Source organism: Schistocerca gregaria, chromosome 9, assembly GCF_023897955.1.
Source record: "Schistocerca gregaria isolate iqSchGreg1 chromosome 9, iqSchGreg1.2, whole genome shotgun sequence".
Classification (NCBI taxonomy): domain Eukaryota; kingdom Metazoa; phylum Arthropoda; class Insecta; order Orthoptera; family Acrididae; genus Schistocerca; species Schistocerca gregaria.
The window spans coordinates 241,297,816-241,325,421 of NC_064928.1; the positions used below are offsets into that span (position 1 = coordinate 241,297,816).

The 27,606-nt window shown below is 38.9% G+C and overlaps 1 protein-coding gene across 4 annotated transcripts in view; it reads right to left on the minus strand.

Moving 5' to 3' along the window:
- The window catches only part of LOC126292181 (zinc finger CCCH domain-containing protein 14), a 203,091-nt gene that overhangs the window by 34,443 nt on the left and 141,042 nt on the right, over positions 1–27,606 (minus strand). For all 4 annotated transcript variants that reach the window (XM_049986021.1, XM_049986020.1, XM_049986019.1 and 1 more), the window contains one exon: positions 1,824–1,938. In XM_049986021.1, the coding sequence (XP_049841978.1) occupies positions 1,824–1,938 (115 nt within the window). The remainder of the gene's footprint in view (positions 1–1,823; positions 1,939–27,606) is intronic.

Below are 27,606 nucleotides of genomic sequence, written 5' to 3' on the forward strand. Positions count from 1 at the left end.
GTTGCTTTTGGGGAACATTAAGATGTTGGATCCTACGACTGGGAACCGAATAAGGGTCTGGGCCCATGTCGTGGATAGAGACAGGAACCCGAAGTAGTTTCCAGTCAGTGAAGGGTTCATTAAAGGAGTCAGGAGTGAAATGTAATGGATTGTCTTCAACTCTTCACTCTGTAATAAAAAGGTAGCCGGACAGGAAGAGGATGGCAACACCATCGCAAAGTGGGTTACAAAGTGTTATGCGAGAACTGACGAATCGGTACACAGACCACCCTGTAGGACGAGACCTGGAACAGCTGCCGAAAGTCGGTAGCCTGCAAGTCCACAGCGATAAAAGTGCCCGTGAAAGCAAAGGTCCCAATTTCAAGTCCCGGTCTGGCACACCGTTTTAAACTGCCATGTTAACATAACTGATTTTCAGATTGTCATAACCAGATGATGAAGGCATTCTCACTTCTTCTGTGTGCCTTAGTATAAAACAGACAGTTCATAGGCTTATATTCCTGGATCTCCCGCTCTTTGTCGAAAACTGGGCAAACTGACGAACACGTATGGAGTGACTGTCCACCGCGCAGTGGGAAGACATATGCCCAAAGTGCAAACATCTGAACAACCTCATACATTGTGGGACAAACTTTCACATTACACATGAACACTTTGACCTTAACCTTCCCCAGGAAGAAACACCCTTCAAAGGCTCAGATGAAAGTACCTGTATCTGCACAATTATCCTTTGGATCTTTTTGTACACGTCTAATAAAAGGTACACCTTGCTGCTGGGGATCAAGAGTTCCTCATCTGTTTGAAGTGCAAGATCTCTCTGACAGATTATTCCTTGGACCACGTTCAAAGTTGTGTGTGGAGCAATGGTCACAGGTATGTCATTTCAACAATCAGACACCCAAAGAGATGTAGACTGTGCAGCTTTGTCTTCAATATTCTCGACAAAAGAATAGTGGTTTGATTTAAGCAGAAGTATGTCCATCAGTCTGAGTACAGATCAAGTACCACGGGAATTATTTCACTTCCAGACGTCTGGGTTGTCCCTATTCCCATGGCGTAGCCAGGGAAGGAAACATCGTGAGGTCGGATCTCTCTGCATTATAATATTTTTTCCCACCTCAAGAGACTGCTCGGGCCTTGTGGCCGCCAGCAGAAGAAAGTCTAATCTTCACACACGAATCTTCCACCACATTACCACCCACTCTGAATGGGAGCTCTCCCCACCCAGCCACAGTAACAGTTCCGTGGCCAGTAAACCACTGCCCAGGGTCCCTGTGCCCCAGCCACGATGTGCACACATTACACACTACTTGGCTTGCGTGGCGAGTTTCCAGCACAGGCACCAACAGTACGACACCTGCATGGTCATGGCGCAATCATTGTGCAGTTACCTGACCTAACTCCCCCCCTCCCCCCCCCCCCCCCCCCACACACACACACACACACAAACGGAATGGTTACTGCAATTTTGTCATATGATGACATGTTATTGCACTGGTTTTTGGGCATAGGGCTTCTGCAAGAAAACAAAAGACGCAAAGAAAGAAGTCACAAACTGCCTTTCGTTTATTTGCAAGGGGAGAATGTAGAACCAACTAAGGAACAATGGAAAATACATAAAATTATGAGGGATTATTGTATTTTTTTATGTGAGAAGGTTATCAAAGATTTTTTATCTGGAAAATGTACTATAGGCTAAGACAGTAACGTATTTGGGGGAAAAAGTTACATTAGTTATAAACATTAAGGAGTAACTATCTAACTCACTAGCAATTTTGAGAACTTGACAAGATATGACCGTAGCCAGTCTGGGCCGCACCTACCTGCATGTCTGAGTCGGGTGATGGAAGGCACACTTTCCGCCCATCCGACACGCGGGCCAGTACTTACATCGCTCCGCAGTTTTAGCAGGAGCGATGCCGGAGCCAGAACTCGAACCTGTCAAATAAAATTTTGTATTTTTGTACTGTGCTTTGGTCTAGCAAATGTTATGTTTGTTTAAATGTATACTTCTGAAACACAATACACATAATTTGATACTGCAAATTTATTTAAAATTCTTCTCGAATGCTAATTACGTGAATTATTTGAGCAGTGGCAGGGAAACAACACACCACAGCAGTGTAATTTTTATTTTTCCGTAAACGGGAAGTTGTGACAGGAAAAGGGTTCCTACAAAAGCTCATCAGCTGTCCAATTGTGTCAAATTCTGGGGAATTTCTGATGCTTTAGTAAGGCAATTTCTTTCCATTTCCTGGGCGAGAAGAGCGGGCCAAAGTGTAGTTCTCCAAATACCGTGGGCATCCTGAAAATTTGTGTAGTCAGAGACCTGAAAACTATTTTGTAGCAGCTGAGAGCCTTGAAAACTGTTTATCTGAATACAAAATGTGTATCTGTAGATAAGGATATGCTATCATTGAAGAAACCTACAGCTCATGTTTTAAGTTCTCTACTTTTCTTTCTGTGATAACTTTGTGGTTGTATTTACAGTCAGACAAAATCAATACCCATGAATTATTTCTGTTATAGCTACATGGTGATACACATCACTCCACAGGAATGGTGCATATACTGCACCGACAGACGATACTTACAACTGTGAATTATAAAATAAGATGTCGTAAGTAACAGTGCAGATGTTGTGTGGCCTATTATTTTCATTTTAACGATGTGAGCTTTACTGGAGGAGGGCTTGCATCTCTGACACGAGATGGTGATTGCAGCAACTTGGCGAGAAGTAGTACCTGTTCGGATGCAGAAATAATAATGTCGGGGATCAACAGCCCGTGTCGGAGATGTGCTGCATTCCAAAGTGTAGAGAGAAACAGTTGAAACTCTTTCAGAAAATATTAAAACTTCTGAAATCCCCCACGTTTTTTTAGAAATTAGAAAGATGGTGTAACAATTATTAACATCAATGCAAGAACAGAGGGTTCTGAAGTCCAAAACAACAAAAATGTAACATAGAAAATAATGAAAGGTTAACAAGAGCTCAATTATTTTAAACATCTCATTTGTGGCAAACGTAGTGGAGAAGACAGCTTCTCAGAAAAACTATGGTACAGTGTATAAGGCTCCGCTATTGTACTAAAATTCTTATTTCATGCTGACAACTCATTTGTGGCCCCCAAGTGAAGGACGCAGGTCAAGTGTATTACTGGAAGTGAAGAAAACACTTAAACATCACAAGAGATTAAAATAATTACATCATAAAGGGTAATGAAAGCAAGAAATATCAAACAAAAATCAATTAGGAATACTACTGGAACAAACTACTTAGGGCGAAAAATCCATTTTACATTAAGAATTATTGAGAAATTGTAATGTTGCTCCTGGCACCCCAATAAATAACAAAATGCAGAAAGGAAGTGTGCACTTCACTTCATGCACTACCACAGTTACTATGAAGAAATTTGTTGCTACTGACATGGAATTAAAAGTCATAGTGGCCAACTGTGGTGGGTGATTGATGACCACGCAGCGAGATTTGGTGTGACAGGCAGCTACATGACTACGATTTCATTTTAAAGTGTGGATTACTAAATAAGTGTTGGTAACTGTCATGAATTAGGGATGTGTGTTCGAGCATTGCCTTCTAAAATGTAAGTCAAGATTAATAATAAACATGGACGAAATTTGAAAAGCTATTTCTGAGTTACATACAGAGAGAGGGCAAACCAATGCTGATTTGACAGATACAACAAAGAAGTGTTAGGTATGAAAAAGTTCCCTGCAGAGGATAGTTAACTACTGAAATAAATGTCTAATTAGATACTACTAAGGAGGAAACAGACAAACAGGGCAGCAAGTTAGAAGAAAGTATAACCGAGTCATGTCAAGAAAAAATGGAAAATACTAGAAGAGAAATCCATTACACTAGATTTTAAAAACATATTAAATTCTGAGATAATGAAACAGTATGACCTAGTGAAGACTGAGGTAAATGAACAATAAGAATTTGCGGAAGTACAAAAAGAAATTTAAGATACTAGTATAAGGCTAAACATTTTAGAACAATGTAAGTATTCAGATGAAGTAGTTATCTCAGATTAAACTTTCACAACATTGAAAGAACACGTGAATGATCTTACCAAACAAAAAGTTTAAGAAAAGCTAGCGTCACCTGTTAGTACATTGTTAGTTGATCTCGGGAAGAGACAATAACGATTTCCAGCATTAAGAGCAGCAATTGTTTACAATCCACTGTAAGGAATCTGTCTGGGAGTGACTATTTAAATTTAGTACACTACAGCTTGGTTGGCAGGAGAAATATATAAATGACTTGTGGATAGTTTAAGAGTACTTGGAGTGATTTTTATTGTCATTTTTCAACTGATGTGGATTTGGTTGAATTGTTTGAGTCTTACAGAAAAACACATAATCATGATTCATAGTAACATTAAGTGGAAGTGTTACTACTGAATGGAGAGTTAGGTTTATTCCTCATAAAAAGCTATACGGTTTTCATTTAAATGTGGAAGTGAGAGAATGTGTTTATAAAATTTAAAAGTACAGCCATTTTTGGAATTGGAATCTATGCTGAAAAAGTGTCACAGGATACATATGTACAGAGAATCAAAAAACCACCAGATACACTTAATTGTTCAATCAGAAACGACACCTATAAGGGCCCGAAACAGTCATCAAATTTTTTCACATTTTGAAGTACAATGATCCTAGCTTTTTACTATTAGTTATGTTACTTTTCATTGCAACGGTTACATTAACACACGCAGTTCCCGGCCTATTATATGTACTTGTCCACAGAAACCAGGCAATTTCTCTAATATTTCAAAATCATATGACTACATGGGCAGGTGCACAACTACATCCAACCTCCTGCAGGAATCTCAGGATAGTGAGCACGGAGGACACGACAGAGACTGCAGATAGGCGGCGCCGTGAGGGAGAGTTGGTCGGCTGAGACCGCCCTGCAGTTGCGATAAACACCATTTTCCGGGTGGCGCAATGGTTCGTGCAACTACCTAGTAAGTAGTAGATCCCAGGTTCGAATCCCGGTCTAGCACACATTTAAACTCGCCACCGCCAATTCCGCGATGAGTCTCGATGCGGCTGATGTCACTAGTCCCTTTGCTTTCCCCTCCACTCCACCTTCAATTTACACTTATTTTTAAAAAATCACTGCATCTAATCTCCTGACTGGATTGTGGCAAACTCTGCACCATTTTAAAAAGCTTACAGAACAAACAAATTCAGTACAAATGTGTGTTCATCTGTAGTAAGCTACGGGACAGGCTGCAGAATATGGTATATAGGGACACATGTAGCATCAACACTAACATTGATGAAATTTTTTATCTATATCCAGAGACACATTTTTAGAGACAGAGGACAGATACACAGTTTTTATACATAACTGTTGGGAATTAGTTCAGTGCCTCTTTCACTATCTGATGTTCGCCTTGCTCTGTTTTCTCTGGTTCTTCTTCTTCTTCTTCTTCTTCTTCTTCTTCTTCAATATCTTTGTAGGACACAATCTTTTGAAGATACAGAGGAGTGGACCTTGGAAGTGTTTCATTTGGCAGACAGGGTAGCAGCAATCTGCAGCTATTCGCTTATGGTGCCATGGGGTACGGGAAGGTGTCTAAGATAAGTAACTATAGGAGAATACAAGACTACTTAGACAAAATTTATAGTAGTTGTGATGAACAGTAGCTGGTTCTAAATGTAAATTAATGAGGATGAGTAGGAAAAACAAATCCGTAATGTCCAGATACAGCTTTCGTAGTGAGCAGCTCGACACAGTCCCGTCGTTTAAAGGTCTGGGTTTAATTTGAAATTGAGTGAGGGTTGTGGCAGGGAAGATTAATGGTCAACTTTTGTTTATTGGGATAATTTTAGGAAAGTGTGGTTCCCCTGGAAAGAATACTCTGCATAGGATACTAATGCAGCCTATCCTTGAGTACAGCTTAAGTGTTTGAGATCTGCAGCAGGTCGGATTAAAGGAAGAGATTTAAGTAATACAGAGGTGGGCTGCTAGATTTGTTACAGGTAGGTCTGAACAACATGCAAGTGTTACGGAGATACTTTGGGAACCCAAATGGGGGAAAGGCAACGTCCTTTTCAAGGAAGACTACTGAGAAAATTTAGAGAACTGGCATTTGAAGTGGACTGCAGAATGAGCCTACTGCTGCCAATATACATTTTATGTAAGAACCATGAAGAAACGAAACTAGAAATTGGGGCTCATATGGGGGCACACAGACAGTTGTTTTTTTTTTTTTTTACTCGCTCTATCTGCGAGTGGAACAGGAAGGGTAATGACTAATAGTGGTACAGGGTACTCTCCACCATCTACATCTACATCTACATTTATACTCCGCAAGCCACCCAACGGTGTGTGGCGGAGGGCACTTTACGTGCCACTGTCATTACCTCCCTTTCCTGTTCCAGTTGCGTATGGTTCGCGGGAAGAACAACTGTCTGAAAGCCTCTGTGCGGGCTCTAATCTCTCTAATTTTACATTCGTGATCTCCTCGGGAGGTATAAGAAGGGGGAAGCAATATATTCGATACCTCATCCAGAAACGGACCCTCTCGAAACCTGGCGAGCAAGCTACACCGCAATGCAAGGCGCCTCTCTTGCAGAGAGCACCATATGACGCTTTCCTGCAGTACGTATATAGATGGTGATGTAGATGTATATATGGTAAAATAATATTTTCTCGTGTTATTCATTTGTAGATAGCCAATATCTGAATTCCCTCTTCACTCCTGTCTTCTTAATTGTTAAAGACGGAAATCCCACATAATTCTAATTATGTGGCAGCCTGCATATAATACTGCTTTGAGAAAGACACCTAAATAGGTAACATAAAATATTTGTCTCCATGTAGTCACATGTATCGCCAAAAGAGCAATTTTAGCGATCTTCAATGAGACCAATAATTGTTAGTCCCATGTAATATTAAAAACATTTACAGAGTTCAAGAACTATCTGTTGTAATATTTTTCCAATCAAATTTTTAACTATTATTTGAAATTAATCTGACACAACAAAGTGTACATTACTTGTAACTTTTTAATGCCGTAATCTTTATGTGGATGCAACAACCATCTATGATGAAAGAAGGAAAAAAGTTGTTTTGTAATAAGATGTGTCTGAAGAATAGGAGAAACTAGTATAATGTAATTTAAATATCAACAAAATATTTAATTTTGAGACTTGCTCCAACATTATTCAAATTAAAACTAACCTGCTTATGAAAGTTAATTAAACAGAAAAAATTAAAGATATGAAGAGAGCCTTAAACTGTGTTGTATGGGTAATAAAGATCACAGAGACAAAGGAATCGTGGTACAGAAGCTATATGAAAGTTTAAGGTTTCTATAAGTCCTCAGAATGTAACTTTATTGGAATTAATTTTAAGGCAAAAATAAAGCCTATATTGAAATTAAAGGCTAGCCACAGCCTGAAATTTAAGAGAGCTCCATATTTTGAAAAATCATTCTTGGGACTATAGCATGAAACTTACTTCTCTGACTACTGTATTATTTGCATTTTTTTATGTTTGTCTAGAGAAAACAACCAATGTACAATAAGTAATTGTTTGGGAAACGAAATGCAAATTTAATAACCTGATTCAAGAAAAAGAAGAAGAAGAATTCTAAATAAAAAGCCCAGGAATTGCATGATAGTCGTCTGTGTCCACAGAGTATTGTAACAACAAAGGTCATATTTCCGACATCATGCGTGGCTGACTACTATTCTGTCACCAGCTCATCTCGTCCAGCATTGGGCACCATATCTATCCATTCACCCATCTGCCTTAGGCGATGCAACGCATCAACATCAAAATCAAAATCAAAATGAGAGCTATGCAAGGAGTTTGGTGAACAGTGACTATTTTGTTTTCATCTCCCCCCCCCCTTTCTTTTTACATAAAAGATACAGCTGCTGTATCTGGTGTGGTCATTACAAGCTATTTGACAATTAATTTATTGATATTGTTGTAGGACATTTAACACTGTAATAGTGAATAAGTAATTTAGACTGGTTATAAGCTACTGTCTGTATCACTGAATGCCTATTATGACAAGGAACATGGATGCCAACATCGCAGAATGGGTTAAGAATTTCACTAAAAAGTTGAAAATTAAATTAGATGCAGTGAAGATGGAATTAGGAAATGGTTTAAGTAATAAAATAGAGGATAGTATACAGGAATTGTTGTTCAAGGAGTCTATACAGAAAAAAGAAAAACAAAAGATTAATGCTAAAGTATCAAATTGCTTTAAAAGAGGAGTTATGTATGGAGGTGCACAATCAATGTCACCTAGTAGGAAATGAGTTTAATGGGCAATTTCGTGAATTAACTAAAGACTTGAATGAAATGAAAAAACTTATCTAGTAAGCATATAACAACATTAATGAGTAAATCTCAGACACCAATGTACAGTTGGAAGTAATACAGCAGACAAGGAATTCAGAGTTAACAATTACCCTGAACATACTTTCACTGGTTTGAAGGAATTAATAAACGAACTTGGTGAGCAGAAGGTAGAAGAGAGAAATGACTTAAATGTAAATACATCTAATTCAGCAGTAGATTTAGTTAGAAATTAAGAGGGCTTTCTATACTTTAAACCAAATTGTTCTCTAGACCCATCTACAGAATCAATTTGAGGAAGTATTTCCCAATGATTGGCCAGAAACCTCTAAAATTAACTTTATTGCTAAACATTTACAACGGGAATCAGTAGAGAGGAGTTCCAAATACTAGTATAAGTTATGACAGTGTGTTAGTTTGATCTGGCATATATAATAGAGAATTTGTGTTCCCTTGTCAATACACTAAAAAGTATGACTACTACTTTGAAATAAAGTATGAAAAGAATTTATTCTATAGGGAAATACGCTCACAAAGACTTAAGCACTGAACACTGGGAATGTCAAAGAAGAGTGATTATGAATGAAGGTATTAACATATGTAGCAGTTTTCAGTTTTATAGTAATGGGAATATCAACATTACTGTATGTGTGAGTGTAGATTTCAACCAGAGATATGCATTTCATGCACTGTTGTGTGAACCATTGTCTATAGAAGGAAGGTCTTTGATTAGTGGATTCTGCGTAATCCCAGACATTCTATGTTATGTAAAGGAAATACATTGGCTATTAAGAAGTGATTTGTTTAATGCATCAATTGGAGAAAAGATTTAAACCTTCAGGAAAATCTGTCGTCTCTGCAGATTTGTCAGACTGCCGACCATCAGTTTCCGATTTTCTCATCTTTTGTTTTGTCTGTAGCAGTTTCTAGCATCTGTCAATGAATGTTTCCTCTACTATCCTATCCTAATAAGACTGACATGAACTATCACAGAAATGAGATTACAATCAAACAATGGAAACTCCTGGTAAGAACATCAACCATGTGAAAAGTACAGATTGCTCCTTACCGCAAAGTTCATCAAGTTGCACACAGGGACAATTAAGACACACTTACGTAAAGCTTTTGGCCACACCCTTCATCAGTTTCAGGGAGTCGGGATACACATACTGATTTTTTATTCTTTGTGCATCTTAGCGAGCACAGTGAGAGCAGTGTTACTGCAAGGAGGAGGAAGCTCTGCAGTTCGGTCAAGCTTTCCGGCACCTGCCGATTTGGAAGCTATTCCGTGCAGCTGCACCCCTGCCCCTGGAACACACTGGGCTCCACAGAGTAGCACACGCCTCGACAACGACCTACGTCACGAGAGGCAGGGGAAGAGCGAGTGGCACTGGAAGGTCACTGCTGCAGCCAGTTAGAGAGCAGATGTCGAGCTATCAATAATTTAGTTAACACTCGATGTAACTGCCGAGCTAAATTGAACGTAACTCCGTACGGGAGTTCTGAAGCTGTTTAAGTTAGAAGAATAGATGCACATCTTCAAAAAGTTATTTGGTAGCTTGTCGAAACTAGATAAGAGCGAATTTTTATCTTCAGCCCCAGCCAGACTACACAGGAGATGAAGTCTGAGGAAAGGAGAAAGAAGACCCAGAGTGTGGAACTGAACTCCAAATAAACAAGTTAGTATTGCAAACTTGTACACGACAGCACTGTAGTTATTACACAAAGTTCCTCCCTCTCTGAATATTCATCAAATACAACAGGAAACATCCCACACTCCAGAGGAGTGATGTATATCTCTACATCTCGTTACCAACAAACGATACTCACAACTGAAAATTACAAAATAAGATGTCGCAAGTAGGAGTGCAGACGTTGTGTGAGGTTATTATTTTAATTTGCACTCGAACTCTACAAGAGGATGACACGCGTCTTTGACACAGGATGGTGATCGCAGTATGGACGTGGAAATGATTGTGTCATGGATTGCCAGCCTACCTAGGAGGTCCACCGAGTGCCAAAGCACAGAGACGAAGACCTGAAGCTCCTATAGAAGCAGGCTACGAATTAACCTCTGACACTGTTGCCGACTACGAATCTGAATTCGGATACGATATATCAAGTAGAGAAAGTGTTTGCGTTAATAAGTTAATGTATTTTTGTGAAGACCACACACAATATTAATACTATGGAAATCTTCCAAGTTATTTGGTACAGATTCCAAAATGCAGCGTAAGAGTTATTAACAGCAACACAAGAATAGACAAATCTCAAGTCCGAGAAGAACGAAAATGTACCATGGTCGAGAATGAAAGATAATGAAGGGCTGAACTGTGTTAAAAAATCATACCTAAGCTACCGTCGTAAATCTTCATTCACTCATTCCCCTTAGAAATCGTGCAGTACTTGGAACAATTCAAAGTAAACATTAAACAATGGCTCATGAAATTGTATAAACTTAATCAGTACACAGCATTAACAATAAAGTACAGCAAGGGAGAGAGCTGAGGATAACTGTGTATAGTGAAATGCCAAGTACACGGAACTGTTTCTCACACTGCAAGATTAATTCACAGAGTCCCACAAAGTTTCTTTTTAGGTGCAACACGAAAACCCCGAATTCATTAGATACTCAAACTTCCACGTATAAAACACTCGAAATGCCTGATTACAAATTAGTTGTTATGTGAAAATATTTGTCTTTAAGCACGTAAGGGAGAAAAAGTTTACAAAACGTTTGAAATTGTGCTTAGAGTTTTCCTGAAGTCACTAAGTGCTGTCATTAAGAAACACCAGACAAATGCCGTCTGTGTAATTCGCAGTCCATTTGAAGAAGCAGCTAGATTTTCACACGTCTCAATGTTTGTGTTGTCACAGCGTATCTCTAGAATTGTATGTCATACAATGACATAATTTTGCAGGTACACTCAGTGACGTATGTAGATGCTACCTGCAAAGTGTTTTGTGAATATACTTAGTAGTAAAGAAGTAATAAATTAAAATGTTATGCCCAATGCCTAAGATTTACTGCACTAATGACGAAACTGTAGTAAGCGATAAACTTTTTTCCTTTCATTATTTTGTGGGGAAGTGCCCGTGAAATAAAAGTTTTCTACAGGTTTGAAATTACACGTGAAGTTTGTCAGAAGTTACAAAGTACTCCGATTCTCAAATAGCAGGTGATTAAAATACGAGTATCTGTGCACCGTCAGTTACTCACTACCACGAGACAGACACAGTTGGTTTTTTTTTTTTTTTTTTTTTTTTAAGTCTAATACTTGCCTAATTGTGTTAAACTTTTAGTGTAAGACTATACCTCTTAATGAGGAGATTACAACATTTAGAATTTTTAAATTCGGTGAATAACTATGCAAAAAAATTGAAAATCAAATTTTTGTCGTCCCTTGGCACCATTAGATAGGCAATCTGCAACTGAAAGCAGTTACGAAATAGTTGCTTAGCAATTTAGATCCCATTTTTATTATACACAAATGATTTACCTCTTAGTACAACATGCCCTTCAGACCACAGAACAAGATGTCCAAAGGGTCATACACACCCTAAACAGTTTAGATATTGGTCTGATCTAAATGTATTAAAATTAAACATAACAGAGACCTAACTAACGTCATTTCAAATTAAACAGTCAAAATCAAACAGTTTCCAAACGACCCACAAAAAATCAGGAACTCAGGAAAGTAGATTCTGTCAAATTACTTGGAATATTTCTATAAATCTTTATCATGATGATCTTACGTCAGCTACTTGGCAAACAAGTTAAACAGTCTTGCAGTTGGAACTGACATGGATCCAAGAAAAATTTGGTTAGTACAATTACTTTGCATCTACAGTAAGATACAGAATAATCTTTTGGGGAATGCAAGTAGCACGGATAGGATATTATTACTACAAAAACTTTTAATAGAACTCTATGTGGTAGTGAGCCTAGGAATTAGTGTCAACCATCATTTAGAGGTCTACATATTTTACCTGTTGTGTGTATTTGTAATAGCAAACTGTAATGGGCAGCTAAAATAAAACTGGCCTAGAAAATATTTACGATAAGACATGAGACAGACCCTCATTAACGTACAACACAGAAGGTATTGGAAATGGTCACTGTCGATGTCGGCGCATTGCTGTGGTCAATTTATCAAATCATGAGATACGTGTAGGAGGTCGGCCTTAGGGATATTGGTAATAGCATTTTCAGTGCTCTGTTGCAGCTCTTCCAGTGCATGGAGGACTATACGAGTACATCTGACCCCTTGAGTTGCCCCAGAGTTAAAAACCACTGGGGGAGAGACGAGGTGATCTAGGTGGCTGTGACATCACACTCTCCCTGCCAGCTGTCCTCTCCTCACCTGACACCCCGTGCACTTGTGACTATGTCATCAGGGTGGTGCATGCCGTCACTGAATCTTGAAGAATGCGGATTAAACAGTTTTCGGACGTACTGGTCAGCATCGAGAGTTCGGCAAAACGGTTGAGTTACTAGACAGACGCCGGACAGTGCGCACTGAACACCAATCGGGAAAGTACATGACGGCTCTCCGAATTACTGACAAGGACTTTCACACACATTAACAGTGCACGTTCCGCAAAAAAGTTCCAAATCCACTCCATTTGGAAACCACCTACAGAGTGAGACACATGAAAGTATGTCCAGACGCACTAACTCATGCATGACAGTATATCTGTAAGGATACAGAAGAAAGCATTTCTCGAAAGTTTCAACATGATGACATCTCAACTCCCACTTGCACACACATGCGGCATGACCATATTGTCAGACCCCGTTGCCAGGTTCCCTTCTTTCGAGTGACATTTCCCCACGTTAGCAATCTTTTCGCACAGTTACAGTTTTTGTTAACTAAGAGAGCCCTTTGCCCCCACTCAGTAATGGAGACTTTTTTAAGAGATTTCGGCACGACACTTCCAGTCTCAAACTCTCAGCCAAACAGTTCCGCACAAATTTTACACACGTCACTTTTCATGTAAAACTCTATGATGGACGAGCGCCATTTTGTCGCGTGCACCACTTCCTTTTAGTGTTCAACTGGTCACTAAATGTGTCCGCTCCTCTCACTCACTCGGACATAACAACATGGCAAATTACTTGGGAGCGAGAGAGTACAGAATAGACGCGTGAGCGCAAAAGCACGACAGCAACCAACCGGTGCCTCACAATCACATTTTGCGACATTTACTGTGATGGGCTGTTCTCTTCAGTTTAGTGTCAGTCTTTTAAATTTGTTTTGCCCATCTAGGATACAACAGTGCAGAATTATTCTGAAGAATCCAGTTTCAACACATGTATAATATTAGAATCAAAGATAATTACATAGATTAAAATTATACTTGTCTAGTCCTCAGTACATGACTATTAAATTTTGTTACAATTACTTGCCATCATTGTGCAAAAATATTGATAATCAGTCACAGAAATTTTAAATGACAGTAAAGCTTTCTTTGTAGAGAAATGCAATAAACTTGTAATGCTTGATGTAAATTATGACTAACTTTAGTTTCCTTGAGACACTACTTGTCTCTCAACTACATTAGTTGTACTGATGAATCTTCTACAACACTAAACCAAAGCTTTATATATGTATATAATGTGGTAAAATTCTAATTCTGTTTATACTTGTGGTACTACAATAAAGCTGACTACCTAAAATGTTTTGCCCATTATGTTTATTGGTGAACTTGGTTATTCTATAAAACTTTAGATGCTGTGTGTTGGTCAGAAATGTGATACGTGCTGTAAACTGCATAAATTATCTTGTATTACGACGTATCTATTCTGGGCTATTGCCATTACGAAGAGTAATATCGTTTGTAGAGGGTAAAGGCTCATGTAGGGGTGCTGTCTCCAGACATGAATGTGACGTCAGAGTGGAACGTACAGGAGACTTACTCGGTCATGAGATGTAAAAGTGGCGTGTACTGTCGGGCCTATGTGAGGCACCATCTTTATTAGCGAGATACCAAAAGCGTGACAGGTGCAATTCAGATCTGAGATGCTCCGATAATGTTGAGATCCTGCCCTTTCATCAGTCACCAAGAATCGAGGTGTGCCCGCAATATTACACGAAGCAATGGAAGCACTGGGGACGACAATGGAGATGACAGCTTAACATCTGCTACGAACTATAAGGTCATTTTATTTTCATTCACATTAAAACTTGGTGAGGCATTGTCCAGTGGAATTTTCAGTAAATTTGTTTCAATAATAAGTGTTGTACGTAAAAACTGTAGATATCCAATCTTGTCATTATCCTCCATCATTGTCACCACTTAGGGTCCTAGTCCTTTCCTGTTACTGAACAGCAAAGTGTCATTGTTTGACTAGTTAAATAAAAGTATTGGAGTCTGTCACTGACAATTTTGTTAGTCTGGTAAAAGAAGCCCCAAAATTTTAACAAAGTCATTCAATAATATTTAGGGGCAAAGTCATTCTTGCTAATTGACTGAAGACAAAAGCAAAGTAAAGTAACTAAAATTAAAATAATTCTGGCAATATCTAACCAAAGACGTCCACATGTTTCATATCTGTGTCTATTGTAAAAATGCTATCGTGTGCTGGTGCAGTTTGTATTTCAATGTCGTCTATCTACTGAAAGCCAACAGTCGCTTATTTGAGCCTGTAAAATTTCATACTAATTACTATCTATTGGTTTTGGAGGGGGGGGGGGGGGGGGGAAGAGGAAGCTGCTGTTTTCTCAGACACTATTTTTTGTTGTAACGGGTGGTAGCTCCAATATTTACTCTATTACACTAGTATTTTTCAGAGAGAATAGTATAATTAAATCTGCAAAGGATGCCTGTTGACACAATTCATGCAGATTTACAATAAGCACTGCTACCTGCCACGTGACAAACATGCGTGTTTCAATCCTCGAATCTACATAATTAGATAATTTGAAAGCACAGCATAAGAGAAACATTTGTAATTTTCTTTTGAAGAGTTGAAGATTCTAGTTTCTTGTTTTATTTTTGATGGATGACTGCTGAATATGTTCACACTGGAGTTCACCCACTCTGAAATCTATACAAGGAGGCAAAATCTAAATGGATAAACAAAAAATAAAAAAAAAAAAGCGCCTCTTTTGGTAAGACAAATCTAAGCTGAAACTGATTTTTTTACTAGCGTCAAAGACCATTATGAAGCAAATGCATTGGGATCTTAAAGTGAGAATTCTAATATCCTTAAAAATGCTTCTCCAAGATGTGTAGCATCATTGACAGGACCGACTGCAGACCTTCGGTACAGAGCCCAGTAGAGGACTCGAATCAGAGATTCAGATGGTTCTGCGACTGTGTAGGCTGAAGATTCTTCAATTTCTGCTGCAGGGTGTTCGGATTCGGATTCTGCTCAACAGGTCAAATTTCCATTTCGCGGAGGAGGTAGATACATGGGTAGTGGGGGCTGGGTGGAATGAACAGGGCACTTTTTTAGGTTAGTGGATCTCAGGAAAATATAGAAAAGGCTACAGTCCCAAAGAGTGCAGAATAAACAAAGGGTAAGCGTCCATATGAATACTAAAAGGAATACATTAAATTTTGGTAACACAATAAATCATACAAATTTAAAGGCTGTCATACAATTCAACTAAATACCTAGGAATTACAATTATGAACAACTTAAATTGGAATAATCACACAGATAATGTTGTGGGGAAGGCAAACCACAGGCTGTGTTTTATTAGCAGAATACCAAGGTGTAACACACCACTTCAAAAACACACAATGTTTATTAGTAGATTATAGAGCTTGGAAATGCATATTGTATGGATAATTTTGTACTGATAGTGCACGTTAAGGACCACAATAGACACAGCATTTCTGCAAGAAGGGACAACAGTAGCAGGTTGATGAAGCTTTGCGGCACCTGCTGGGTTGGCAGTTACTCTGTGGAGCTGCACCCCTGCCGCAGAGACACACTGCCCTCCACACAACAGAGCACACCTCGACAATGGTCTATGTCATGAAAGGGAGAGAATAGAGTCAAGTTCAGATCTAGAGTCTGGTCTGAAGTCCAACGGAGAGTTTATACTGAACTGTCTATAAATTTGTAATACTCAAATGAAAAATAAAAATTGAAAAAAGTTGTATACAGGATGTTCTAATGTTGTAGTAGTTGGAAGAATATACGAGGGTCGGATCTTAAACAGTGGCAACTATTCCTTCACAGCCGATACTAAAGAGCTACATGTTTGCATCTGCTCCTGTCCTTCAAAGTACTCACCAGTGTTCTGTAGAACCCGTTGCCAGTGATGTGAAAGGCATAGTACACTGTTAGCAGAGCCTGTTCTGTTGATGGTGCAAATGGAGCGGTCTAAAGTTACGGTGATTTTCTCCACGGCAGACTGTCAATGCACAGTGTCACTGTTTGTTTTTGGAGCATCACCTGCAACCAGCTTTGCAAAAGAAGCGGCAACACTTTCTGCGCAACCCAGCAATCATTTTGCACGACAATGTGCGGGCGCATACAGCACAAGCTGCGGCTGCTCTGTTCAGTCTACAGGACTGGGAAGTACTGTACTATCCACAATACCCACCGGAATTAAGTCCTCGTGACTGATTTGATTCAGAAGATGAAGGACCACTTCACGGAATTCACTTCAGCACTGTTCCAAAGATTCGACAGGCAGTAGACCGCTCCATTTGCACCATCAACAGAACAGGCTCTGCTAATGGTATACTAAGCCTTCCACATCACTGGCAACATGTTCTACACGACGCCGGTGACTACTTTGAAGTACAGTGACAGGGCCAAACGTGTAACACTTTTGTGTTGGTTGTGAATAAATAGTTGCCACTATTTAAATTCCAACCCTTGTATGTATATCTTCAAAGAATGACTTCTGTTATTTGGCAGTTGCTTGGAAATATACAGGCAAAATTTCCAACTCAAGCACAGGTCAGACTGCACACGGAACAAAGTCCACGGAAGGAAGAAAGAAAGAAAATACTGAAAGGGAAATATACTCCAGGTACACGAGACAGTAATTTCAGATCTGTACACTACAGCATTAGATTTATTACACCAATTTCCTGTCTGAAAGTTCATCACACATAGCAGGGGACAGCCCCACTTATAATATGCAACAGGTCCACTATAGCAACTGCCTGTACTATCACTTATCCATCATCTGCTAGAGTAATGCTGCGCAGTTTAAGATCCTTACCAGGAAGGATCAATGGAGGACATCCAAAAAGTCCAAGGAAAGGCAACTTGTTTTGTATTATCACATAATAGGGGAGAGACTGTCACTGGTACAATACGCAAGTTGGGGTCGATGGCTGCCATAAATACAAAGGTGTTTTACACTGCAGCAAGATCTTTCCATGAAATTTAGATCACCATCTTTCTCCTATGAATGTAAAAATAATTTATTGATGCCAGCCTACATAGGAAGAAATGATCGCAGTAAAATAAGAGAAAGCAGGGCTCTTACAGAAAGATTTAAATATTCTTTTCCACGCACTGTTTGAGAGTGGGACAGTAGATAAAGAGTCTGAAGGTGGGTTGACAAACCCTCTGGCAGCCACTTAAGTATGAATTGCAGAGTAGGCTTGTGGATTATATATACAGTTATCTACTTTAGGAAATACAAGGTACGTCAAAGTGAATGGGACAAAAAGAAAGTATTCTTGGCTACAGTAATGATTTTATTTCTGAAATGTACATATACACCGGAAGATAATCTCTCATACTTCCTACGGACATTCACAGATTTTTGACATGGGCTTTATTTCTGACATGACAGGTGTCTATCAGGTATTGCATTTCCTGCCAGACCCATTCCAACATAGCCCAATCAATGCAATTAACCACTCCGTTTCCTGTGGAAAAGGGAACGTGTAAACTGAGCCCTTCACACATCCCAAAAAGAAAAAAAATTAATGGTGTCCAGTCCAGTCCTGTGGAAGATGTTTGTCGAGGTGACTACGTATCACATTACGCCAATGTAACGGGATTCCGGGCTGCTGCAAAAGTACCTCTTGTCTCAACTGAGGCAACAACCAGAGATACAGACTTGTGTACCCCATATTCTCAAATTAAGCTCGGTTCACTCTGTCACTTAAGTGAAAGGTGGCTTTGTCAGAGAACGCACGTCTACGAAACTGCCCACCTCCAACTGTGCTCAAAACTCAATGCAATATTGTCTCAGTTTTGGTTTACCAGTTGGTTTTAATACCTGCAACATTTGAATTCTTTAGGCCTCTAACTTCAGACATTTGCGCAACACATACCACACTGTCGACTGCAAGACATCCACTTCTCTGCTCGCACAATGGACAGATTTTTTTGGGGCTACTTCTGTGTATTGTAGAAATGTTTTCCACCACTTTACCCTCAGCTGATGGCCCCGAATGGTTTTCTTCCTGCACATGCATTCTCCTGGAATTGCTTTGCCCATGTAGCTATGTTGTGACTAAATAGTGCAACTTTACCAAACTCAGTGCCAAAACTCTTCAAACAACTATTACTACTGATGTTTTGCATATTGTGTGACCAATATACCTTTTCTAACACAAACCATGAACCATGGACCTTGCCGTCGGTGGGGAGGCTTGCGTGCCTCAGCGATACAGATAGCCGTACCGTAGGTACAACCACAACGGAGGGGTATCTGTTGAGAGGCCAGACAAACATGTGGTTCCTGAAGAGGGGCAGCAGCCTTTTCAGTAGTTGCAAGGGCAACAGTCTGGATGATGGACTGATGTGGCCTTGTAACAATAACCAAAACGGGCTTGCTGTGCTGGTACTGCAAACGGCTGAAAGCAAGGGGAAACTACAGCCATAATTTTTCCCGAAGGCATGCAGCTTTACTGTATGATTAATTGATGATGGTGTCCTCTTGAGTAAAATATTCCGGAGGTAAAATAGTCCCCCATTCGGATCTCCGGGCGGGGACTACTCGAGAAAATGTCGTTATCAGGAGAAAGAAAACTGGCATTCTACGGATCGGAGCGTGGAATGTCAGATCCCTTAATTGGGCAGGTAGGTTAGAAAATTTAAAAAGGGAAATGGATAGGTTAAAGTTAGATATAGTGGGAATTAGTGAAGTTCGGTGGCAGGAGGAACAAGACTTTTGGTCAGATGACAGGGTTATAAACACAAAATCAAATAGGGGTAATGCAGGAGTAGGTTTAATAATGAATAGGAAAATAGGAATGCGGGTAAGATACTACAGACAGCATAGTGAGCGCATTATTGTGGCCAAGATAGATACGAAGCCCACACCTACTACAGTAGTACAAGTTTATATGCCAACTAGCTCTGGAAATGATGAAGAAATTGAAGAAATGTATGATGAAATAAAAGAAATTATTCAGATAGTGACGGAAGATGAAAATTTAATAGTCATGGGTGACTGGAATTCGAGTGTAGGAAAGGGAGAGAAGGAAACGTATTAGGTGGATATGGATTGGGGCTAAGAAATGAAAGAGGAAGCCGCCTGGTAGAATTTTGCACAGATCACAACTTAATCATAGCTAACACTTGGTTTATGAATCATGAAAGAAGGTTGTATACATGGAAGAACCCTGGAGATACTAAAAGGTATCAGATAGATTATATACTGGTAAGACAAATTTAGGAACCAGGTTTTAAATTGTAAGACATTTCCAGGGGCAGATGTGGACTCTGACCACAATCTATTGGTTATGACCTATAGATTAAAACTGAAGAAACTGCAAAGAGGTGGGAATTTAAGGAGATGGGACCTGGATAAACTGAAAGAACCAGAGGCTGTACAGAGTTTCATGGAGAGCATAAGGGAACAATTGACAGGAATGTGGGAAAGAAATACAGTAGTAGAAGAAGAATGGGTAGCTTTGAGGGATGAAGTAGTGAAGGCAGCCGACGATTAAGTAGGTAAAAAGACGAGGGCTAGTAGAAATCCTTGGGTAACAGAAGACATACTGAATTTAGTTGATGAAAGGAGAAAATATAAAAATGCAATAAATGAAGCAGGCAAAAACGAATACAAACGTCTCAAAAATGAGATCGACAGGAAGTGCAAAATGGCTAAGCATGGACAAATGTAATGATGTAGATGCTTATCTTACTAGGGGGTAAGATAGATACTGCCTACAGGAAAATTAAAGAGACCTTTGGAGATAAGAGAACCACTTGTATGAACATCAAGAGCTCAGATGGAAACCCAGTTCTTAGCAAAGAAGGGAAAGCAGAAAGGTGGAAGGAGTACATAGAGGGTCTATAAAAGGGCGATGTACTTGACGACAATATTATGGAAATGGAAAAGGATGTAGATGAAGATGAAATGTGAGATACGATACTGCGTGAAGAGTTTGACAGAGCACTGAAAGACCTGAGTCTAAACAAGGCTCCCCGAGTAGACAACATTCCATTGGAACTACTGAGGGCCTTGGGAGAGCCAGTCCTGACAAAACTCTACCATCTGGTGAGCAAGATGTATGAAACAAGCGAAATACCCTCACACTTCAAGAAGAATATAATTTCAATCCCAAAGAAAGCAGTTGTTGACAGATGTGAAAATTATTGGACAATCAGTTTAATAAGCCACAGCTGCAAAATACTAACATGAATTCTTTAAAGAGGAATGGAAAAACTAGTAGAAGCCGACCTCGGGGAAGATCAGTTTGGATTCCGTAGAAATACTGGAACACGTGAGGCAATACTGACCTTACGACTTATCTTAGAAGCAAGATTAAGGAAAGGCAAACCTACGTTTCTAGCATTTGTAGACTTGGAGAAAGGTTTTGACAATGTTGACTGGAATACTCTCTTTCAAATTCTAAAGGTGGCAGGGGTAAAATACAGGGAGCGAAAGGCTATTTACAATTTGTACAGAAACCAGATGGCAGTCATAAGAGTCGAGGGGCATGAAAGGGATGCAGTTGTTGGGAAGGGAGTAAGATAGGGTTGTAGCCTCTCCCCGATGTTATTCAATCTGTATATTAAGCAAGCAGTAAAGGAAACAAAAGAACAATTTGGAGTAGGTATTAAAATCCATGGAGAAGAAATAAAAACTTTGAGGTTCACCGATGACATTGTAATTCTGTCAGAGACACCAAAGGACTTGGAAGAGCAGTTGAACGGAATGTACTGTGTCTTGAAAGGAGGAAATAAGATGAACATCAACAAAAGCAAAATGAGGATAATGGAATGTAGTCGAATTAAACCGGGTGATGCTGAGGGGAATTAGATTAGGAAATGAGACACTTAAAGTAGTAAATGAGTTTTGCTATTTGTGGAGCAAAATAACTGATGATGGTCGAAGTAGAGAGGATATAAAATGTAGACTGGCAATGGAAAGGAAAGCGTTTCTGAAGAACAGAAATTTGTTAACATCGAGTATAGATTTAAGTGTGAGGAAGTCGTTTATGAAAGTATTTGTATGTAGTTTAGCCATGAATGGAAGTGAAACATGGACGATAAATAGTTTAGACAAGAAGAGAATAGAAGCTTTAGAAATGTGGTGCTACAGAAGAATGCTGAAGATTAGATGGGTAGATCACATAACTAATGAGGAAGTATTGAATAGGATTGGGGAGAAGAGAAGTTTGTGGCACAATTCGACTAGAAGAAGGGATCGGTTGGTAGGACATGTTCTGAGGCATCAAAGGATCACCAATTTCGTATTGGAGGGCAGTGTGGAGGGTAAAAATCGTAGAGAGAGACCAAGAGATGATTACACTAAGAAGATTCAGAAGGATGTAGGTTGCAGTAGGTACTGGGAGATGAAGAAGCTTGCACAGGATAGAGTGGCATGGAGAGCTGCATCAAGCCAGTCTCAGGACTGAAGACCACCACCACAACAACAACAACAACAACACGGATGCTACAATTTTGAATACTAATATCAGCGACAAACATCGGTGGTGACTTTTCATCGTTTCATTGTTGCTAACCTAAATTGTGAGCATTAACCTTTCAGTGTATATATGTACTTGTGAAACAGAATCATTACTATAGTCACTTGAATACTAACTTTTTGAGACACTCGTTTTGAATATTCCTGTATTCTTATTGCTCACTTCTGCTGACCAAACAGCACCAACCCATATTATGCCCCATGCTAAGATCCCCTTTCTGAAGTCATTTTCACACCTGTGACACAAACTGTCAATGTGATCCTCTACTTCCTGTCAAGGCAGTAAAACTCTGCCCACACTAGAATGGTGTCATCAATGCCACACCATTTTAGTCTACCCAGCAGAATTTTGTGGTTCACACAATCGAAGGCTTTAATGAGCTCACAGAATATATTGCCAGTGTAATTTTTCTTGTTTAAATCCGCCATGATTTAATTTGCAAAGTCTCATATGGCTTCCTCTGTGCAGGATCCTCCACACAAGCCAAAATAAGGTGCAGTTAACAAATTATTCCTGGAAAGAGTCTGTACTCTACCACATCAAAAGACATGAACTGGTGGAATAAGTCTGCTATTGGGAGTGGTTTGTTTATCTCCAGTTTTAAAGACCAGTGCTATTACAGAATATAAAAATCTATCTCTGAATCACTGACAGATTACAAAGATAACTTAAAGATGATCCTACCAAACCAGAATTAGGTTTTTAATATTCTGCTGGAAACGTAATAGCCCACAGAATTGCCATTTAAGAGTTTGTGATGATGCAAGCTGGGATGTTTTTTCGTTCCCTCTCGTTTTGCCATCTGCCTCCTTAACCCTCGAGCAGGTACGGTGATTTTCATAACACGAGCTGGCACGTGGCACACTTGATACACATGTAGTCAAATACTGTCACTATGCTACCGAGAAAAACATGTATGAGCTAAATCACAGTTTAATTTTAGTTTATTTAAACAACAATACAAGAAACTTGTATTACATTGCTACTTGACTATTTGATTATATAAGTAAGAAACTTTTGTATCATTCTATTGCCGCAGCTGACATATCAATCTATTCCAACACTTTTTTAAGCACATACGGAACAAAAAAACTCTCTTTCATTGTAACATAAAAGGACAAAGGCTTTAGATATTGAAGATGTATCAGTTATCACAAAGTTTCTTCCATCTACACAGTTAATTGTCTTGTGCATTTTGAGAAAATACTTTACACTTCTCACGTGTATGCAGTGTTTTTAGATGTACCCTGCAAACAAAGCTATGGCATCCATCTTATGGTAGTAGATGTGTTTCTTGCTCATCTACATGTCACACAACGACCTTTTTTTTTTTTTGTAGTAGGCTCCTCAGTTCTTTTAACACATTGATCTTTGTATTTCATGAGGAATGTTGCAATGTCGGCATGAAGAGGAGGAATATTAACTCTTTCCACTAGTTGAGGCTTCATAAGAGAAAGTGCTAAATGTTTCAAGAAAATTCTTCTCTTCTTTTTTAGATTTGCCTCATTTGTATAAAAAATTATTTGAGAATTGATTCCTGCTACATCCATTAGAGCGTAGAATGCAACAAATGGCCATCCACTTGTCACTCGTGTGACGGAATACGCACTTTCCAGTTGATTGATTGTGTTGACTCCTCCCTTTCTCATATTGTAATCCAAAACTATCTCTGGTTTACCTGTAACTTCGTCAATGGTTCCAAATTCCTACATAGTTTAAAGTAATATAACTGCCTTGTTTTGTTTCGGCACATATGAAACTAGCATCATTTCATTCTGAAAACCAAATAAAGAGGCCCTTCATTTCCCAGGTAAAAATTCTTGTGGGATCTTGCGTTTGTTTTTTCCCAAAGTGCCGATGCATGTTAGTCACTTTTTCATAAGGGAATTGGGTAAAGAATAGCTGGTGTACCAATTATCCATTGTAATGTTTCTTCCTGAGCTTTCAGTATGTGTAACTAGCCTTCCTACAGTATCACACGGAGAATTAGAAACATCGTATGGTTCTTTAGGTTGTTTTCCACAATATACTTCAATATTACAAGTGAAGAATGTTTCACAACCTGCTAAAACAAAAATTGAATGTGTATGTCCGTGTATTTTACAATTTCCTCAATCTGTTCCAGGCTAAGTATTGTCCATAAAGCCTCTGTTTCACTTATGACCCCTCTGGCAACACATGTACGACCAAAGAATATTTTCACAGTATTCTTTCTTTTTGTTTTCAAAGTCACATTAGGACATATTTTATTCCATTTATACGTTTTCTCTCTCCCAATAAAAAGACCATCAGTGGACAGTGACTCTTAACAGTCATCATCTGAATCGTGGATCTGACCAGAATATCAACCGTTGTCACTTCATGTCACTCTTCTTCTTCTTCTTCTTCTTCTTCTTCTTCGGAGACGTCATCATTTTCGTTATCCGGTACAGAGTTGAACTCTGGATCCTCGCTGAGCAACCAAGCAAGCTCGTTGTCTGCAGCTTTGATATACTCGCTTGTTACGTTTTATCTTTTGATTCAATTAAAAAGGAATGAAATAAAAATGGAGGAAAAATTACTTACATGACCAGGCGTGTGGTGCACTTTGTCCACTAAGAAGACACACTAACAGTTTATTTTAAATTACTGTAGCTCACATGAACCTATGACAACACAACTTCTCACTGTGCTAGCTGAAAGAATAATGCAGGAGTAGGTAGGGGCTTGCTATTGTAAAACAAAAATGGAACAGTGCACGACAATGCTACTTGCGGTTGGCACACTTTATACGTAGGCACCCCTGCTCGAGGGTTAAATTCATTTTGTTACTTTCAACTATTTACCACTAACATACGTCAATATTATCTGCATGACCATAAAAGAGAAAGGTTGGCCTACAGTTTTAAAGAATATAACACCAGATTTAATTTCGTTCTTAGTTTTATGTATGTAATTGATTTTCTAATTTATTTTCACTATTCATAGTTAGTATCTTTCATCATAGAGCAAAATCAGTAACTATTTCACAACTTATATTCCATTGTAGACATATAAACAAATATAAATTCTGCACTAATTACAAACATTTGGAAGACGAAATGATCGTAATCTTAAAGTATCTATTTGGCTCTATTCGAAAATATATTAGCAAAAGCAGCCCTTCATTAATTTCAAAGTAATTAAGTTTTGTCAAATGTATATATGTTAATTTCACGATTTAAACAAATAATTCAGATTGACCCTTGCAGTAGAAGAAACTGTTAAAAGAAACAAATTTTTGGATGTATTCAGTTAATTTAATGAGTTGAGTTTTAATTGTAATTTCTGTAAATTTAACTTTAAACAATGTGTAGTTTCAGTACCTATTATTGTGATGATATATAAGGGCCCGATTTTTGGTCACGGCACAGTCAGTCCTTGGCCAAGTTTCAGAGGAGAAACCAGTGTTGGTTAGAACAACAACAATGCTTCAACTTAACTGTGGTATAATTATTAAGCAATTAGGCCATGTGTAAACACAATGACAGTGTCTACTCCATAGGTAAATTTCTATTCTTCAAGAACTGTGAACTTTGTGGTTATGTATTTACTGCTCATTGATGTTCAACAGGAAACTATTTTAGAAGTATGTGGATGTTCGGCTGCTTATTGGGGGGGGGGTGTTGTGAAAAGTGAAAGTTAATGTACTGTGAAACGCAATTGTGCATATGTCCGCTCCATTATTTACAGTATACAGTGGTTGCACATCCAACCCCTATTTTTTCAGCCAGTACGTTGACACAGAGGACAACAAATGAAAGAAATGAAGCAGGCGAACTGCTATGTACGGTGCCCTGGCATGTGAGGATTATTGTATGTGGGCACTATAAACTGGAACTCATGAAAGTTGACAGTGAAGTGTGAACTCAAGCGGTACAGTAAATTTTCAAATGGAGGAAGTGACACGGTCAATCAGTGCTGGGGTTTCATAATGAAGAATATGCAGCAGCCAATCAGCGAGCAGGTTATATGGAAGCAGCCATTGAGTACAGGAGTAGCAAATCAGCACTCAAGTGGACACACCTGACCAGAGGTAAACAAGACACCTTGCCAAGAGAATTACAACTTGCCGCAGACAATGGAACAAGATGACGATGACAGCAGCAGCAGAAGCCTACAAGTGATTAAAAACAAGGTAATTAATTGCATAAGTTGTTTTGTATTAAGTGGTGCATAATGAGTGACCTTAACGAACAAGGCAGTATGATGGGAGACAAGGAACAACAGGAGACTGGTTCTGTAGACGCAAATAGTTATATATCAAACATGAACGTAACTTTGAATGATGGGCACGAAAGTCGAAAGTCCTGTTGTAGATGAAATGATAAAAGCATCATCTACAGTGTGTGATGAGGTGAGTGGAATGGATGAAAACAGTACTGAAGTAGGTGAGATCGTTAAGGTTAAGGAGGAGGAACCAAGTAGAGAAAGCCAGCATGAGCAAACGTTTATGGCAGACGGAAATTTGGGAGTGATGTTAAGGCAAATTATGAGTAGTTTGAGCTGTTTGAGTAGTATGTGTATGGAAGAAGACATGAATAGGATGGAAAGCAGTATGAAAAGAAGTATGAAAGGAGATATTAGTAGGGTGGAAAAGAAAACTGATAGGATTAGAATGACATTGTTAACTTAAAGGATGAACTGAAAAAAGAAATTAAAAAGGAGATTTAGGTAGTTAGCTCTAATCTTTCAGAATTAAAGAAGTAGTTTGATGCAGTTGGTTGGTTGGTTTGTGGGATTGAAGGGACCAGACTACTAGGGCCATCAGTCGCCTTTTTCCATGAACTTGAAACACCCACAAGGACTAAAAACAAACAATCGAGATGACAAGGGACGACACAGGACAAGAAAGACACAGACAGAGACCAGACAAAAGGAATTAAAATAACACCGAGTGTGAGTTTTGATGCAGTAGTTAAAGATTGTCATAATACTAAGGAGAAATTAACATTGAGTTGTAAATGTGTGGAAGAGAGAGAGAAACTTTGTGATGGCAATAATAGGAAGGTGGAGGTTTTCGAGAAACAATGTGCTGAAAAAAGTGTTAAACTTGAGAACCACATCGATCGGATTAAAAATGATTTAGAAACGGAGGTAGAAACCAAGTGTGCAGTAATGGTAGAGGAGAAACTGGAAAAAGTAAATGAAAAAGTAGATTCAAAATAGGCTAAAATAGAGAAGTAGATGGAAGAAGGTACAAAATCTAATATTTTGGTAAATGGGATGATAGTTTTTCCAGGGAAAAGATTAATGAGGATTTGTTGTATGAACAAGATCACATGGTAAACAAAAAGGAAGTGTGTCACCCTTTAATAACAGCAAGTGTACAAGGTATACATGGTAAGTGTTTACTGGACAGT